Source organism: Lates calcarifer, linkage group LG16_LG22, assembly GCF_001640805.2.
Source record: "Lates calcarifer isolate ASB-BC8 linkage group LG16_LG22, TLL_Latcal_v3, whole genome shotgun sequence".
NCBI lineage: Eukaryota > Metazoa > Chordata > Actinopteri > Centropomidae > Lates > Lates calcarifer.
This window is the reverse complement of record NC_066848.1, coordinates 9,761,218-9,778,491: the sequence shown is the minus strand read 5'-3', so window position 1 is coordinate 9,778,491 and position 17,274 is coordinate 9,761,218. Positions and strand designations below refer to the sequence as shown.

The 17,274-nt window shown below is 41.2% G+C and overlaps 1 protein-coding gene across 9 annotated transcripts in view; it reads right to left on the bottom strand.

Annotated features, from left to right (window-relative positions):
- Positions 1–17,274, bottom strand: part of kcnma1a (potassium large conductance calcium-activated channel, subfamily M, alpha member 1a) — a 131,087-nt gene that overhangs the window by 17,518 nt on the left and 96,295 nt on the right. For 7 of the 9 annotated variants that reach the window (XM_018696760.1, XM_018696755.1, XM_018696762.1 and 4 more), the window contains 4 exons: positions 7,430–7,523; positions 3,177–3,303; positions 1,677–1,901; positions 916–1,108 (listed from right to left, as the gene is read on the bottom strand). In XM_018696760.1, the coding sequence (XP_018552276.1) occupies positions 916–1,108; positions 1,677–1,901; positions 3,177–3,303; positions 7,430–7,523 (639 nt within the window). Of the gene's footprint in view, positions 1–915; positions 1,109–1,676; positions 1,902–3,176; positions 3,304–7,429; positions 7,524–11,667; positions 11,749–12,138; positions 12,186–15,935; positions 16,110–17,274 lie in introns of all 9 variants that reach the window. The other 2 variants (XM_051076671.1, XM_018696749.1) reach the window with 2 other exon arrangements.

Here is a 17,274-nt window from a genome sequence, read left to right as displayed (position 1 = left end):
CTTCTTATTGTTCCTCAGTGGCACTGCTATCGACAGCACATCATTCACTCAAGGCTGGAGAAATAACAGCATTGGCATTCTCCTAAAACATGTGGAAGTGCTCTGCACTAAAAAATAATAGCCTCTTGGACCTTCAACTTTGATTTGTATTTACAACAGTCACTGTGGTGGCACTAAATAGTACTGAGCTCAAGGCATGTCACGCCTTTCAGGCTAATCATAAACTGAGGATTACCTGTTTGTGGATGTGCGTAGATAGATTGCATTGGCATGAGCGTCTGTCTGTGTGTCGTGCGCGCAAACGCCACGTGTATGCGCATTCAAACACGGAGGTGTGTGTGTGCATGTGTCACTGTTTTGTTGTGACTAATGAGGAGCAGCTGAATTGGCCTGCCTGGTGATTTGTACTAGCTGCTTAATGATGATGAGGCCTGATGGGATGCCAGGTTCGTGTGTTTGTCTGCAAACATCAACAATCTGTTCCAGACGATCTGCCAGACACCAGATCAGGGGGAACAACATCAAATGACACAGTCATGTTGATTACATCATTAAAAAGTATTATCAAGGAGGTTTAGCAGCATGTAATTACCAGGGACAAGACTGAAATCATCAGAAAATTATGTGGAGTAAACACTCTTCAAAGGCTTGATGAAACAATCAACACAATGTTTTGTGTGCACACGTCTTCTGGAGCTACAGTAAAGTCAGTTTATAGATGCCACTTACAACAAACTTGCAGAGTATTTCAATTAAGAGCACTTAGCAGAGTCTGCGCTTGACAAACTGCCCTCCTCCCCCGCGCTCTTTTCCCTCTCCTCTTTTTCCATCTTTGACTACTGTCTTCCCTCTCCCTGCCACAACCTGTCCCCTTTGGGCAGCAGTGCACATGGAGTCTAATAGGATGCTCCTTACCTTGGGAATTAGCCTGTAAGACCCCGATGCTGTCATCAAACTGCATAGATTTGATGTTGAGTGATGCCAAGATGCATTCCTTATCCTGCAGTGAGGCATCTTCGATATTGTTCTGATTGGCTGACAGTATTACACACATGTCGCAGAGGTTGATGTTGACAGCCCTTAAATCTGCCCGACTTAATGGCGTACCCTTCAGGGTGAGGAGAACAGAGAGAAAGAGCAAGACAGAGAGGGAGAAAGCAAAACGCAGAGAACAGACAGACATGGGGGAGAGAAAAACAAATTTCAGAAGTGAGCAGAGTGGAGCTTTGGGAAATTAGTTAACAAGTATTCTTGTTTTGAGGCGATGACATTCCACTGATCTAACTGGGCACTGGAGAATCAGAGACATGGACTAATCTAAAGGCTAGCCTACGCTGAAGGCCATGTTTGGGATTCTCCTCTGATCATCAGTCAAGCCAGGCTTAACAAGCTCTAAGGCAGCAAGCCACGCCATCTGTGATGGGCACTGCAGCTGCAACACACATAAACTCCATTTTGGATATGCAAGATGTGTCACCGCTCTGGATGAGGGGGGAGGGTGTTGATGGAGCTTTCATGGAGTCATCATTCAATGAGAGTAATGTGTGATCAAATCAAACTGACAATCCCTCTCAGGATTTCAATGTGCATGTAAGTCAAAATGTCAATGCCTTGTCAGACAAATGGAAATTCTGGTTTTAAATTTGTCTCCTATGGCAGTAAACTGGTACACTCACAGGTAAGATGGAGACCTTGGGGAAGTTGTGTAAAGTTTCCCACTCTCTCCGCAGGTAATCCAGCGAGCCCACAAAAACTATAGGCTTTAGCTCATGGTAATGGAAGTTGCTGGCTCTTAAAGGCATCACCAAGTTTCGCAGCCCCACTAAAGCGGACGTGACATCCCCAAATATACAGACCACTACATGGCCGCTCAGCACTGTCATGGAGGCTTCACTCCGGGTCTGCAGGGGGAACAGAGGGAGAAGGGGGGAGGGGGAGGACAGCAGAGAGAGGGATGAGAAGGAGTGCAGACAGAAGAGAGGAAGATACACACAGAGACAAACACAGATTTACAGAATAGAAATGAATGCTGTAAACTGAAAACTGGGTAATGTGCATGAGGGAACAAATTCCAGTTTCAACAGTGTTCAAAAGTCTGTTATAAACTGCTTATAAACCCATATTAAATAGTTTGTTAACCAAGTATTTAGTTGAAATATATAAGTCCATCATTAAAGCATTCTACTTACAGGCTGTAACATTTACATAAATAAAAGTTTGGTTAACTACTATTCTGTTTATAAGCAGTTTATTGGATAATCAGAAGTAGGAATTTTATGGAACAAAAACAAAACATGTCTTTTTCAAAGGGCAGCTGATTCAATCAGGCTGGAAAATGCAGTTTGTAAGATTTTAGGCACATACAGTATGTATGACTAGCACCCTGTCATAAATCAGAGATGGATAAACAAAGCTCCTCCATTGTATGAAGTTCATGTCGAAAAAGAACAATGCAGAGCTCTGCTTTCAAGATCTGTCGCCTGGCACACCAGCTTGATGTGCATTTCATTGCCAGTTTGGGTGTACGTTAAGTAAACTAAACGCTACTGTGATACCAACTGATTTGATACTAAAATTGTGTCTTTGTTTGTCGGACACATGAGGCTAAAACTAAAAGCATCAAGGGACAGCTGCTGAAAATTGGCTCATACGCTCAGCTGGTTACCTGATCAGGAATGTTCTTCAGCCTCCCGGGAACTAAGTAAGAATTAAAGTTTAAGTTAAATCTTTCAAGAGCAAAAAGGTCAATGATGTATTGGTCGGACAAAAGCAGCAAATATGCTTAAATGTCGACGATTTAGGTGACTGTGCCTGTTTTACATTTAATTTGGACAGGGTTAACCCTGCCCAAACAAATTACACGCTAACCTAAATGCTTACAAACTGCCTTGTTTAAACATCTGAGCAAACCCATGCGTGGAGTGCTGAAATGCTGTTCACAGATCCTTGGAGGATAAATGAAAAAAACAATAAACTCACCTTGAAACAACAGAGAGGCAGTGAGAGAAATTTCAGCACATATTAGTATGTGATTGCGTTGCTACAATATTGAGGGGAAACTTTTGCTCCTGAGCATACTTACTTCAACTTCAGGATTTTTTTTGTTTTTTTTTTTCCCTTTGCATATTCTATTATATTTTAGAGGATTGCAGTTACAAAGTTCTTCCCCCACTCACCAGGATGACTTTTTCGATGTCCTTTGATGGGCACCAGTGAAACATCCCTGTCGAATCATACCTCTTCACGTTCATGTCCATGTTCTCAATTTGTTCATTTCCGGGAATTAGAAGGGGGTCATGTCGACTGAGAAAACAGAATAATATATGTACATTAGACCATTTTGTGAAATGACTGTGGCCTTGTGGTTGAAGTGGTAACACGAAAGAGGCAAAAAGACCACCTGGGTTTTTTGAGAAACACACTGTCTACTCATACAACATATTAAAAGTCCATCCCATTCCCAAAGTGTTAAACTTTTTAAAAGCACTACGTACTCTAGGTCCCATAACTACCATATCATTCCTCTGTTCCTTCTTGTCCTTGATGTCAAGCCATCAGAAAACTAAAAGACCCTGGTGCTTGAAGGGGTGCAGAGGAGAACAGCAAGTCCTGAGTGCTACTGACTGAATGGCATGACAACACAAGGCCAATTACCAGCTTTTACCCTCTCTTCCAGTTCCTGACGCCATGCGGCGCAAATAGTAAACGCTCCAACAGGCTCACACTTTAAATATTTCAGGAATTTGCCCAATCACATTTTGCTTTCCCAACTGATGGACATTAATGTTTCAACAGCGTGTCACAACCAAACAGACTAATCCACAGCAGTGGGCTGCTGAGTTTTATCCAGTGTAACACTGACCATGAAAGGGCTCCTGTCAGTCCTGTTATACTGCCTCTCTTGTTCTTGCACTTATCCTACAAGACGTGTTCTTGCAGTTACTCTAAAGGCACTCCAGAAAATTTCACCCAAAACACTGAGTCGAGATTTGCTGCAAAAATTTACTGCTTTTCTTCAATAAGCATTGTTTGTTCAGCAGCAATGTAAATGTAATTTATTTACAATTCAACCCAAATAGTAAAATCCTTGGTTAAAGCAGCACTATACCAACTCCAAAAACAGAGAACTGCAGAGACAGACATTTGAGTAATATGGGAGAAAACATCTCAAGAATTTGACATACATCTCTCTCAGTATCACTCTCTCTATCCTCTATCAACACTGTCATTCACTGACAACGCTTTGATGTTGTCTCTTCCTTCAGCCTGCATTTGGGTTGCATGCCATAGCAGGAAAAGTTAAAGTATATATAAAAAAAAAAAACTGTCAATTAGCCACCCTCTCTCCACCTCTCTTTCCCCCTCTCCCCTCTATCAGTTAGTGCAGGTGATAATAACACTGACAGCATTTAGTGTTTTTACACTCAGCCTGAATCTTTCATCCAGAGCTGCGTGTTGCGCCAATCAACTCCACGGAGCCCCCGTCACTTCAATCTGCTCAGCTTCGCTCGCCTCCACACAGGGGCTGACTGGCGCATGCAGGCGGGCTGCCGCTCCACCTCTCTCTGCCAAGACAGCTATCTTTCACAGAGCTGTCAGTGGTGTGACTGGCAGCCTGTCACAGGCTCCACACACCTCCTCCCCCCCGCCCCACCCTCTCCCTCTGCCTTCTCCCTGCCTCGGGTTGAACCTACCACAAGGCTCGGGGAGAGCAGACATGACGTCTGTGCCACAGTGCCACGCCCAAGGGGTATCAGCTGCGGATGACATCCTCTGCGACTGGATGCGTGTCGTCAGTCATGACCCGTCAAAAAGGTTCGTGGAAATGGTGTTAATGCCATGGTGGCAATGCAGCTCGTTAGCACAGTGACGCGTCAGAACTGGAGACAAGGCCATGCTAAGGATAGGTCAACTAGCATGCAATCTGTGATTAAATGTCACCCTCTGTATTCACCAAGATACACTGATACCAATTTATGAATAAATTGCAAAAATATTGAATTTGTACATTTAATTTGTGTGTATTATTTAGTAAGTATATCTTTTATTAGAAGTTTCCTCACCAAAAAACATTCACTAAAATTCTAAATGGAATAAATTTACAGTGCGACAGATTGCAAAATATTTTCCCTGGGTAAGATACAGTATCTTATCAGATGCACTTTTATATAGGACAGATATTTCCCTTACAGCATGTCTCACTCCAATGTCTCACCCCCTTCTCTCTTTCTTCCTCCCTCAGTATATATTTCAAACAGAGTTGAGTTATTCCAGTGTATCACTCTGCAGTCACAAGCTGGGGATGGGCGTGCTCCCACAATCCCTCTCTGCCAGACTACGAAGGCAGCCTCTTGCTTTGAAAATTTTCCCCATCATGCAAACTGACAAAGGCATGCTTTTCAAAAGCCCACAGCCAATCTGTTGATCATTATTTATTTACAAAGGCCTTTAGGCTGCAAGTCCTGTAAAAATCATACTTGATACGTATGCTCACTCTCTTGCCAGCTCTCTACTGTGTTCTCCCCCGCCTTGCTTGTAGAATAAAGTATCCCTAAGGCTACCTCAAACAATCACTTTTCATTGTGCATAAAATACACCTTGTAAAGCACAACTGTTTAATATATATGGTGTTATATGTTGGCGGGGGCAGCTGTGAAGGGGGGGGCTGTGGACTGTGATGGGTAATTTGATGTTTCGCTGAGGGCTAAGACTTGGAAAAAAAATCTACACCTATAACAGAGGACCTGTCATCCCAGTACCCAAGAGCCAGCAGAATACAGAAGCACCCCTAAAGCAGAGAAAACTTTGACACCGCTTTGAAGCGTTTTCAAAACTGAGTAAATAACTCGCAAGAATTATTATCACTGCGAGATCAAAGCAAAGATGCATATATTACATGGCAAACGGGGACCATCTCCTAAGCAGAAAAGGAAGAGAAGAAAAGGTTTTGTGCTTTAAGTTAGGCAAACTAAACAGCCCTTTAAACAAGCAGTTAGCTGGAAATATGCCAATGTCTCGTTGTTTTTGTAGCTGTTTTCTCCCTCTGAGCAAGGGCATCTAAAATGATGCTCCGTTGCAAACTAGACTGAAGGGTATGACTCCGTGTTGGGCTAATGGTTTGGCAAGTGTGAAGGCTTATTAAGTGCTTGTTTTGTGGAGAACCGAGGGGGAGGCCGACAAGTACTGGACAAAATCACATAGGCATGCCAGTGCAGTAGGAGGAATGCTGCCTAAGGGAAGCTGGCAGGACCAACATACAAAGAACTCCACGAGAATGTAAGGAAAATACAGCACAGTACAATAATAGCTAAAAACAACAACATATACCTTGTGAGAACAGAAATAAAAAAGTTAAATCATAGAAATTAAAGTATATTTGTATATTACGCTTTCTGTACATACACTGGAATGTAATTTATTTTTGCCTTTAGGGATTTAAATTCCGTTTAGAAAATATGATTTGGAGTTATTTATTTTCCCACACATTTCAAATACAGGATTTTCTACTGCAGTGCAGCAAGACTGCGTAAATACTAACAGCGAGAAGTGTGTGGCTGACAAAAACCACACAGCTCTCTCTTTAGATTTTACTTTTGTAAAGTCACAAAGATGATGGCCAAAACATTCACTCTCATTAAGATACAGGCAGCGTAGCTATGAGTGTTTCTGTCCTGTTATATCTTCACCACCATGCCTTTATCCCGCCGTCCCAGCGCACACAGCTCAGCCTCCCTGTATTTTCCACGCTGTCGTGTTGCTAACCCCGCCTCGCAGCCAGAGGAGCACAGAAACCTACCCCCTTTTATCTTTCAAAATCAATTAACAGCAGTTTAATTCCACGGGACAGGATAAAAGGAAGGTAATATTTGAATTCATATTTGATTGTGATGATACATCTCGCATATGGCCTTAAGTACCAGAAACAGTACTCACAGGGGTTCCCACAATAGAGGAGTAGCCTGGGGGCAAAGTAACCATACAGGTCCCTCTGATTGGTTGCTGGTGTCATTAGTGCCAGCATTGTTTAAGGAGTACATGTGGACCAGACCGGAGGAGGTGACAGCTGGGACTTTAAAGCCAGAGGAGTTTTCAAACGGCTCCTCACAGCCGCTTTTCATGACAGAAATATTATTTCAGCTCTGTCATTAACAGCTGACAGCATGCCATCCTAAACAGCCAGAGCCTAACAGGGCACTTCTCCTCTCTCTTTCACTCACAGAGTTTCTTACCTCCTTCTTCTGCCACCCCTAATTTGCCCCCTCCCATCCATCCAAACTCCCACCATCTCACCATCAGCAGCATCCGCCTCTGAAGTATCGCTCACACGCGTTCCCTCCATCCCTTCCTCCCTCCCCTCCACCCCCCGCATCTGACTTCCTCTCACTCCCCATTTGAAAGCTGGAAAGAGAATAAAATCAGCGTCTCTTACCTCATCATCTTGGGCGAGCAGTTGGGTGAGTTTCGCATCCCTCCGTTGCGCTGCTTTTTTTTGGGTGAGAGAGTTGATGGATGCTCGTCTTCAACTGCAAACATATGCACAGAATGTCAGAATAGAGACAGATGTTTGGGAAATTGAGCTGGACCTGACATGAAAAAAACATAGCCAAGAATCAATCAATCATTGCAAAAAAAAAAAAAAACTGAAAAAAAAGGAAAAATTAATAATTCACTGTCAAATTGAGAAAATATAGAGAAAAGCATTAGTAACGGACAATGGTAAATCTGAGAAAGGCAGGAGAAAACCACGGAGAAAAACCAATTTACGACCTCGAAATTTCATGGAAGGCTCACATCCCAAAACCCCCATATTCTGGCTCCTCTAAGGTGCACTTTTACGGGGCTTTCTGTAATACACTATTGCCGCTGTTCAGTAAACCCAATAAACTGTGCAGGTGGTTGGACCTCTAGCAGTCTGCATCAGAGTGACCATGCTTACCTACACCATTAATTGCCATGAGATGGTACAGACTGTCATTGTCAGTGGGGCATGGGCAAAAGCGATGACAATGAGATAAATAAATAAAGGTTATGGAGATGGATCTTGAGAGGGTAGTTTCTTTTTTCTTTTTCTTTTTTTTTTTTTTAAGTAAAACTACTTGAACCCCACCCCATCATTCCAGTTCTTACTAAAGTGCACAATGGCTCTTCTACAGGTCTACCTCCATGCCAAGAGATCATTTTGCACTCTACACACATCATGAAAGACAGGGCACACTAACAGGGTAAGAATTAGTGGACTGTGAATATTGAAAGCAGCTAGTAAATGGAAATCATCCTCGGGCAGATAAAGGTCAGGTCTAATTTTAAAAGTTTGACTGAGAAATTAATTGATTTATTTAAGACTAGATATTCCTCTTTTTTGTGTGTGTCTGACGCTTTGGTGCTTGTAGTGTTTGTAGGACGACTGAGCTATAGCCACAATAGAGATCATCTTGATCAGATCTAAGTTCAGTTCAGTTTCCTGTCAACTGCGCTTTGCTGTGTTGAGAAACAGAAAGAAAAAAACCCACTTTTTTTTCAAACTTTGCTTAAGTCGCAGTCAGACAGAGAGGACAAGAAAGAGCAGCCAGAGTGAGGCCAGGCCCAGTTGTCTGAAGATTTCAAGTCAAGCTAACAGTGGTCTGATCTTCACTGCTGTCTGTGAGTTTCAAGAGCTTTCAGACAGGCACCCAGATACTCTCATCCACTCTGCGCTCTCTCAGCGCAAATGCCAAGTGCACCGTCACTTCAAAACCTGTATTAGTCCTTTGGTTAGAAATCAATAACACAGCATGATATTAGTGCAAATCAATGTGCACGCCGCAAGCCGTGACTATTCCAAGCATGTGGAATTTCATTATTGTCTGAGCACCCATTCTAGGCTGTCACCTAATTCTGCTAATAAAAGATAAGAAATATGATTTTGCCTTCTAATAAAATGTCACTCTCTGACATTTCCTTTATGCAATTGGGCATTCAGAATAGCTAATATCACAAGCACTTTCCACTTTACAAATAATTCTCTCTCTAATGTACTTTGAAAATACCACATCAGAAAATATGCATTCCTTGCCATATTGTTTGACAGACTCCTCCTGGTTTAAACTGAATTTGTTAACAGTAAAAACATAACACTTCTCACTTAAACCCACACCAATAAAATTAAATACTTTCTAGCCACTGGGTAATAAAAGATTTTACAGTATATGATTAAAAACTTAAGGTACTATTTCCTCTCGCAAAGGTCAGTATCCTCAGAGCTCACTACTCCTGCAACATTTCTAAAATACACACTGATAAGCAGCTCTTTTGAGTCAGCTCTTAATTCACAGGTTTTATCACTCCTCAGTTTGGAAGTCACCCAGACAGTAGCAGCAACTGCACTGGCAGGCAAATCCGTGCAAAGCAGCAGGGGCAACAACAGCAGAAGCTCCAGCAGAGTGAACCGTCATGCAGCAAACAAGACAAAATGAAGGGACGGGACAGGCGGGGTTACTGACGCTGATGCATCCCGCTAAGGGGGCAACCTACAGTGCCTACTGTGACTGAGCAGCATGGCATTACTGGAGTGGTAGCGGTATTTCACCGGCAGACTGCGGGCCCGGTTCAGCCGACTCTCAGCCAGGGATCTGGCCGCCATGTCTCCTGGGCCTGAGATACTGAGGCGCAGTCGCGAGGGTTCGGCCCCAGGCCCTGGCCCCACAGGGAGCAGGCTTCCTTTACGGTTATTAACAAGGGGGACGTTGGTTGTGCCCGGGTTGACCAGGAGGTCCTGGTTGGGGTGCAGGGTGTTGGGAAGGAATGCATTTGAGGAGATGGAGGTGGAGGTGCAGCTGGTGGTTTTAACCGATCGGTTTTGAAAAGAAGGTCTAACTTCATCCATTACTGTCAAACAATGGAGAATAAAAAATGTGAGAAAGCCTGTATTAATGCTCATAAATGAGTTAGTAATTTAAAATATAGTGTTAAACTGTAGAAAATTAAAAATTATTATTTTTTTTTTTGGCATGTTTGTTTTATTTTTTTAAATCAGAGATTTCAGGTGGTATTACTTACACAAAACAAAATTCATAATTTTACTCTATGTTAGCAAGGCAAAACATAAAAGCTAACTAACTTGAAATAAATATGTAATAATTATTTTGAATCAAACACTTGTTCCTCTTAAAAAAACTGCAATTTTTCTCTTTTCAGTTTGGATTAGTTTCTGAGAGCCAAAAATCCATGCCGCAACAACAGGAATCCTTTTTTTTTTTTTTTAAAAAAACTGGTGTTGAAACTTCACTCTTATTTAACATCTCTTATCTACTTAGCACATGCTCCAGCTGAAATGTTCACAACAACATTTTCTCTGCATTTGTGACACACATGAATTAATTAGAAGCCTCTCAGTTTTCTTTCTCAGTTGTGCTTCACTTTCTGGTAGAACAAAGCAGAGACACAGGCTTGGCTAAAGCCAGTCAAATCCAATCAGATATTGTGTCATTTCAAGCATGACGTGTGGCAGAGTACTTTCATTTCAACAATATAAAACTAGAAGTAATTATTTAAAATATTACTAATTCAAAAAACTTTGACCATTAAACATTTATTGGATACATTTTGGATTATATATAGAAATGTGGTTTGAATCCAGACTAAAAATGCAGTCTTCCTATTTTTAAATAGTAAATTTACATCCTGATTTTTTTGCTGTAAGTTTGACAGTAATCACAGCATGTCCAGTAACAACCTCCTGTGTCTAATATGAGAATAAGTATGTACACATAGACCCAGCCATCCCACCAAACACACACACACACACACACACACACACACACACACACACACAATCTGACAGGAATCAACCCGTATGTTTGTATGTATTGAAGGGGTCATGGCACGCTGCAGGAAGACAACACAGGGAGATGAGTAAAATATCTAGTTGTAAAGTTGACTGGGAGAGGCGGAGCCCTTTTCCTCCCTTTGGTGGAAGGATGGTTGGTTGGTTGGTTGGTTGGTTGTTTGGAGGAGAGAGCATGCTTGGGTGGCCCTGGGCGATAAACAGACGTTTATCCCAGCCGTCAGCTGCCTCCTTGATTTACGGGGCGCCACCGATAGCTCCTGGATTCATCTGGCCCTTGTCAAACACGTGCAGTGTTAGAGAGCACTCACCCGCCCTGGCAGGTCCACTGTGCATCCTGAACAACCCAGACGGCAACTGTCCCTTCCTGAAATGCTAATCAAATGACGGTACTGTCCTGCATGCAAGCCTTATCAGATCGCCATGACCCAATGTAAACTGGATGATGAGGCAGAGGACTAAAACAACAACTAAAAACGTTTATTCAGGTGTGTGAGCTAAGCTGGCTTTGCCTTTACAGTGTTTGCTGCATGAGCAAGCTTTGTTCTTCATCTGCGTTGCAACTGCTTGATATATCTTTTTTAAGCCATGCATTGCTGTGTTACAGTTCAAAATAAAACTGACTTTATGATTATTGCAAGTTCTTTTAGTCTTGCTGAAGAGGCAGCCACTATTTCGAGGAGGAAACAAAAAAAATGTCTATATGCTTAATAGGAACAAAAACATTACATAAAAAATATACATATAAAATGTTAGAGGTGACAAATAGCATTTCAAAACTAAAATTTATTCTTAACCAGTAGAGGAAAAGGAATGCATTTAACAAGTATTTACCAAAGAATTACCTAAATTGCAATCAGCTTTGAATCGAACGCCAGCCTCTTTTTGACTTCCACTGTTCCCTGGTGTTGTAGCGCCATCTGCTGCTACATGCAGCACAATACAAAAAGAATATTTCATGGAACTACATGGTATTATCAAACACAAATAATGTCTTTTCAGTTGTTATAAATACCAGGAACTACTTTAATTTCCTGTCAATATATGTTTAAATTATTTAATGATAATACGTTAGAAAATAACAGTCTGTCTGAGTTAAACATTGAATTTAACACTGGTTAAACTAAGTTTATCTTCACATGTCTCTATATTAGACACAAGACAACATCAGTATATTCTAAAGGAATAAGGGACAGCATAGAAAATACTAAAGCAAAAGCATCGCTATTAATTATGTTACATGACATAGTGAGAGGTCTACAGTCTAAACACAGAGCTGGAGCAGAATGGAGAAGGACAGAGAAACACACACTTACGTGATCTGACACATCCATTATACTTATATTTGGCTGAGGAGAATGCAAAGACAAGTGGCAGGTCACACAGAGGGAAAGAGGATGTAATGAAACAGACACATTAGGAAATAGAGACATCAACGTAAGAGCAGTGGATGGAAATTAAATCAAATGTAACTATGATTAAGTACTACCAGTGAAAGGAATGAGGGCATAAACCAAAAATAAGAAAAAGGCATAAATAATTAAAATAATGGTGGTGATGATTTAAGTATGGCACAATGGCATAAAAAAAAGCAGCAGACAGGTGGATGAAATGAACTGTCCATTCTCAGTGTGAGCCATGCTTTTAGGAAAGTGTACTAAACCTATAATGAGATGTAATGACAGTCTAATTTTATTACATCTTAAAGCTAAATTTGAGGTTATACGGTTTCAGTGGTAGATTCAGCAATGTGATGTTTCTCAATCATTAAATGCTCTGATTTACTATATTTCTATTTAAATGTGATGAACACTGTGAGGTCTGTAGACAGAACAGAAGAAGCCAACATGGGAAACAAAAGCAACAACTACATACTTAAATGCATGTAGATGTTTAAAACACAACAGACAGCAGATACTTGCCACTCAAAACAGCCGAGCTAACAGACACAAGTGCAAAGAAACTTGATCTTTACATGCAGCCCAGATCTTTTGCACAAATGGAAATTTTAAAAAATGAGAATATTTCAAACACAGGCTCGATGCTACACTTTAAAATCCTGTGTGTGTGTGTTTTTTTAAAGGGTTGACCAAGGTCTCCACTTATGCCAGCACTATTAATTATCTGGGAATTACAGTTTATGACCTTGACTGAGGAGGTACTGAAGACTGGTACCAATTTAAGTACTGGTTCAGTGGGCACTTGAACTGAGCTCTGAGCCGCTGACACTCCCCAGTCTTTCCCAGAGTCTCTTCCAGCAGTAAAGGTCACAGTGAGGGCCCAGGGCTGGCCTATGACACAGATCCTCAAACAGGGACCCACAGTGGCCCTGGCATCTGTCTCTAGCAATCTTCCCGCACTGCAGAGGCGGCAGACTAACTGGCTAGCATCTGGGGCGTAGCGAGGCGGCGTAGGACAGAGGGTAGGGGCGAGGGGGGGTTGGGGGTGGGGGACCAAGCCTGCCTGGTGGACAGGAGCTGTCAGGGCAAGTTTGGTGACGGACCAGCAGGGCTGGGAAAATGAAAATGCAAACATAATTTCCGTGTCAGGACAGATAAGGTCCCCAGCGATGAGACGCAGATACACACACATGCACAGACACAGAGATAGAAGTGCATGTTGGTACACACACAAGATGTGCACATGCATGCACACACACACAGCCCAGAAGGTTGTGGACTAGCCAAAAGCATCTCCCAAGCTCTGGGTCTTCTACCCTTGTCCATAACCCAGCTATATAGAAACGCCAGCCTCTCTATTATATAAAGCCTGTCGCATCTCAGATTGTGTCTCTGAAAGAAGTGATGATGGTCAGAAAGACCATATGTAACTAATATACAGACCAAAAATAAGCTTCTGATCAGCTGAACTACTCAGAGATAATATTTTAGACCAGAATCAGTATACACAAACCACACAAGGGGAGACTATATGTTTGTACCCTACTATATTTACATTGAACTATATTTTTAACTATACATAGGAAACAGAAACTGCTTAACTTCACTCTTGTGTCCAAATTTCCACCTCTTTATCTGCAAAGGTCTGTCCTCTAACTCAAGCCTATGTCTCATCTTATTTTTTCACTCCAGTAATTCAACATCTGACTAAACTGAAAGATGACTGTGAGTATAAACCCAAGTAAAAACCATAGGAACAGAAGACTGCAAGAATTCTGGTTGGCCAGTTTGTCCACAGTTTGCTGTTTGTTCAGGTATTTATCTATTTCATATTAAAATGGCTACTCATTAAAGTATTACATCATTAAAGTCCATCATACCAAGATTTATATGTATGCCACTATTAAAGAGGTGTCCGTGTCCCGCTGTGTATTTGTGTGGTCTAAATGTGACTTGCATTAAAACACAGAGTGCATTAAATTAAAGAGTGCTATCCAAGAAATCAATTATCCCAGTACTAGGGCTAGACAAATCTGGCTCAGATGTACAAGAGCATGAAGTCATCATGGATAAAGTTGTCTTATCCTCTCAGTCTGGTGGAAAAAGGACGGGAAATGGGGAGAGGAAATCCAACAATCCCTGACTGACAAAGCCCAATGCACTACTTCTCTAAACTCACTTTGTTCAGACAGAGTCAGAGTTAAAAAGGGAAAGAAATCTAAGACAGAGGAGGCTTTCCTGAAATCCTACAGGGGGTTGAGGGAGAAGTGAGATCAGTAACCATGTAATGGCCAGTAATTGGTATCGGGGGATATCAGCGCAGGCCGAACTACAAGAGGCCAAGCCAAACTCATCATGGCATGTTTGACACTAATCTAGGCTGAGTCGGCAGACGGTGGGAGAATGTTGAGAAGGAAATCAGATCTGTATGTCTGAACCCAAGGCTTTGATAGCTAGGCCTACTGCTGCCATGTCTAATTGACAGACAATTTAGTATTTCCTATCCACTCAAAAGGAAAATGGAAAGGAGGGGGATCTTCCAGGAGCCATAGTCCTCTTACCTTTTCTTTATCAAGCCAACATCACTTTTTTGTGGCTCTCATTTTATGTTTTTCTCCTCTCCTCTCCTTTTCTCTTATCTATTTTCTTGTCCCCTTTCCTGCTGTACAAAGCCTCTGTCTCCTGCCATTGTATTTTTTTTTCTCCTTTTTAGGACAGGTTCAAACAATTGCAGTCAGAACAGGGTATTCTATACAATACAATATATAATTTGAGACTTTCTGTCCAAATAACAGCTGGCAAAATCTTATGTCTTCCACTTCAGTAATGGCCTAAAATGTTCAATTGCCTCAGTTTTTAAAAGTTACTTCCCTGAGCAAGTGTCCCCGCTCAAAACACCATTCCAGATGTGATTTTCTCTTCAACATTACAGTGAAACTAACAACTCTGCGCAGTTGCTCAGTAAGATTTAGTCAGAGATAAAAAAAAATAAATAAATAAATAAGTGAAATAAATAAATAAATGTACAAACTGAAAACAGCGTTAATCTGAGGTTCATAAGTGGCTTCAAAGTAAAAAGAACATAATTTAACAGACAGCATTAAATTGCAGTATTAAACCTTGAGAATCAAAGAATACGTTCCATTTTTGTATACACAGACATCTTACCTTAAACATATAAAGACACATCAACACCAACGCTCCAATAGTGATATTATCACACAACTGCATGACTGATGCAGCATGCGGTAGCCACATGTCTAACACCTACAGTACTGTACAGTACAGCAGCACCACAGAGCCACATCACCACTTACCCATCACACATATTAAACTGAGGAAATAAAACTAATAAGGTCAAATGATAAATAACTAAAACTAAGGATGAAAATTCAAGGGTAAAGGAAAGAAAATGAGATAATTAAAAGGTAAAATTAGATAGATAGATAGATAGATAGATAGATAGATAGATAGATAGATAGATAGATAGATAGATAGAAAATGAAAGAAACAAACCAAATAACTCATTGAAAATTGTTTCATAAAAACATAAATTTACGTAAGCCACAGCTACGGAGTCACAGTAAACATATCACACCACGTAGACAACATTACGGACACACACGTACACGTACGGTACCTCTGCATGGTACAATACACACGGAGCACACACCACAGACACGTAACAGCATGTGTTGGGCGGTGTAACTTACAGGCACGTAAAGTGGTTGCGCAATCATGAACAGAGACAGAGGAAAGTGGGTAGGCCCTCTGAAGGGTGTCCATGTTACTATGTACACTGCCTGACATGCAAGAGCAGTCTTGCTCTGAACGGCCGCAATCAAAACAACATGCCAGTTTCATTCGTTTGTAGACGGACATCTTGGCTACAGTCATGTTTTGGGATGAGAGGAGAGGAAAAGCAGCAGGTTAATGGCAAAAGGAGAAATATTCATCCAGGGGAAGTCGGAAGGTAACTTCATCAGATAGTGCAAGCCTCAGCCACCTGCTCCCACAGACTTGAGCCCCAAATTAAATTAACACAGCTGAAGTGCAGAGATTTCTGTAAAACTAAAGTTTGATTCACCAAATTGTAAAATTATTTTAATTTTTTAAATTAAATTAATTCTTTTGTAAAATTTGGATGTGTTATCAATGTAATAATGTTGATGATAGTATGACAATATGTCAGTGCATGAATTCCCATTCATATTGACATAGTCTCAAGAGGTCAAGCTGCGTGCTAAGGCTGTAACAGGTCAAAAGGCAAAACTATAACAGTGGGAAAGAAGGGTGAGGAGAAAGGGGAGAGGGAGGGAGGCATTCGGGGAAGAGAGGCATGAGCAATGTCTTCAGCAGCAAACCTCATACAATGTTTCATACATTTGTACATCCTCTATCCATTTGGCTAAAGGAGTGGATCACGTACCTGTATCCCATCATGCAGCTGTAGCGGCTCTGTCCAAGGCATCACACTATTCTACTGGCTAGACGGGCCAATTCATGCTAGTTTCAGACCTGCGGTTTCACTACTCTACTCCCCAAGGGAGGCTTCACTCTCATGTGCATATGTAAATAAACAGTCAGACTAGACAAAAATGCATATGTTTATGTATATTTACAATGTCTTCGTGTCAATTTAAAGTGAGCCTGTGTGACTTTTGAGCTTATGCTAATGATAGCAAACTTCAGATTATCTTTAGCTGTATTTGCTATCAAAGTATTCACTTGTTGTCAGTTGTTTAATGCATTATACATAATGTTTAATTCTAAGTGGTTGAGAAGCACAGACAATACTGATTTCAATCTTCAACTCATGCTCCATATCCTTTCAATTCATGAGGTTAAAGAATTGCGATTTTGGTCATTGTATATACTTATATATTGTCCCCATGCAATAAAATCAGGGGATAATAACTTGACAAGAGACTAATAATAGTCTCTCCTCTGGCTTTGAAAATGCATTTTACCATTACATTTCAGCACCTGATCATCACCATTACTATATTCTGTATTTACACAGGATAAACGTTAATGTCATCAGAGTATTTC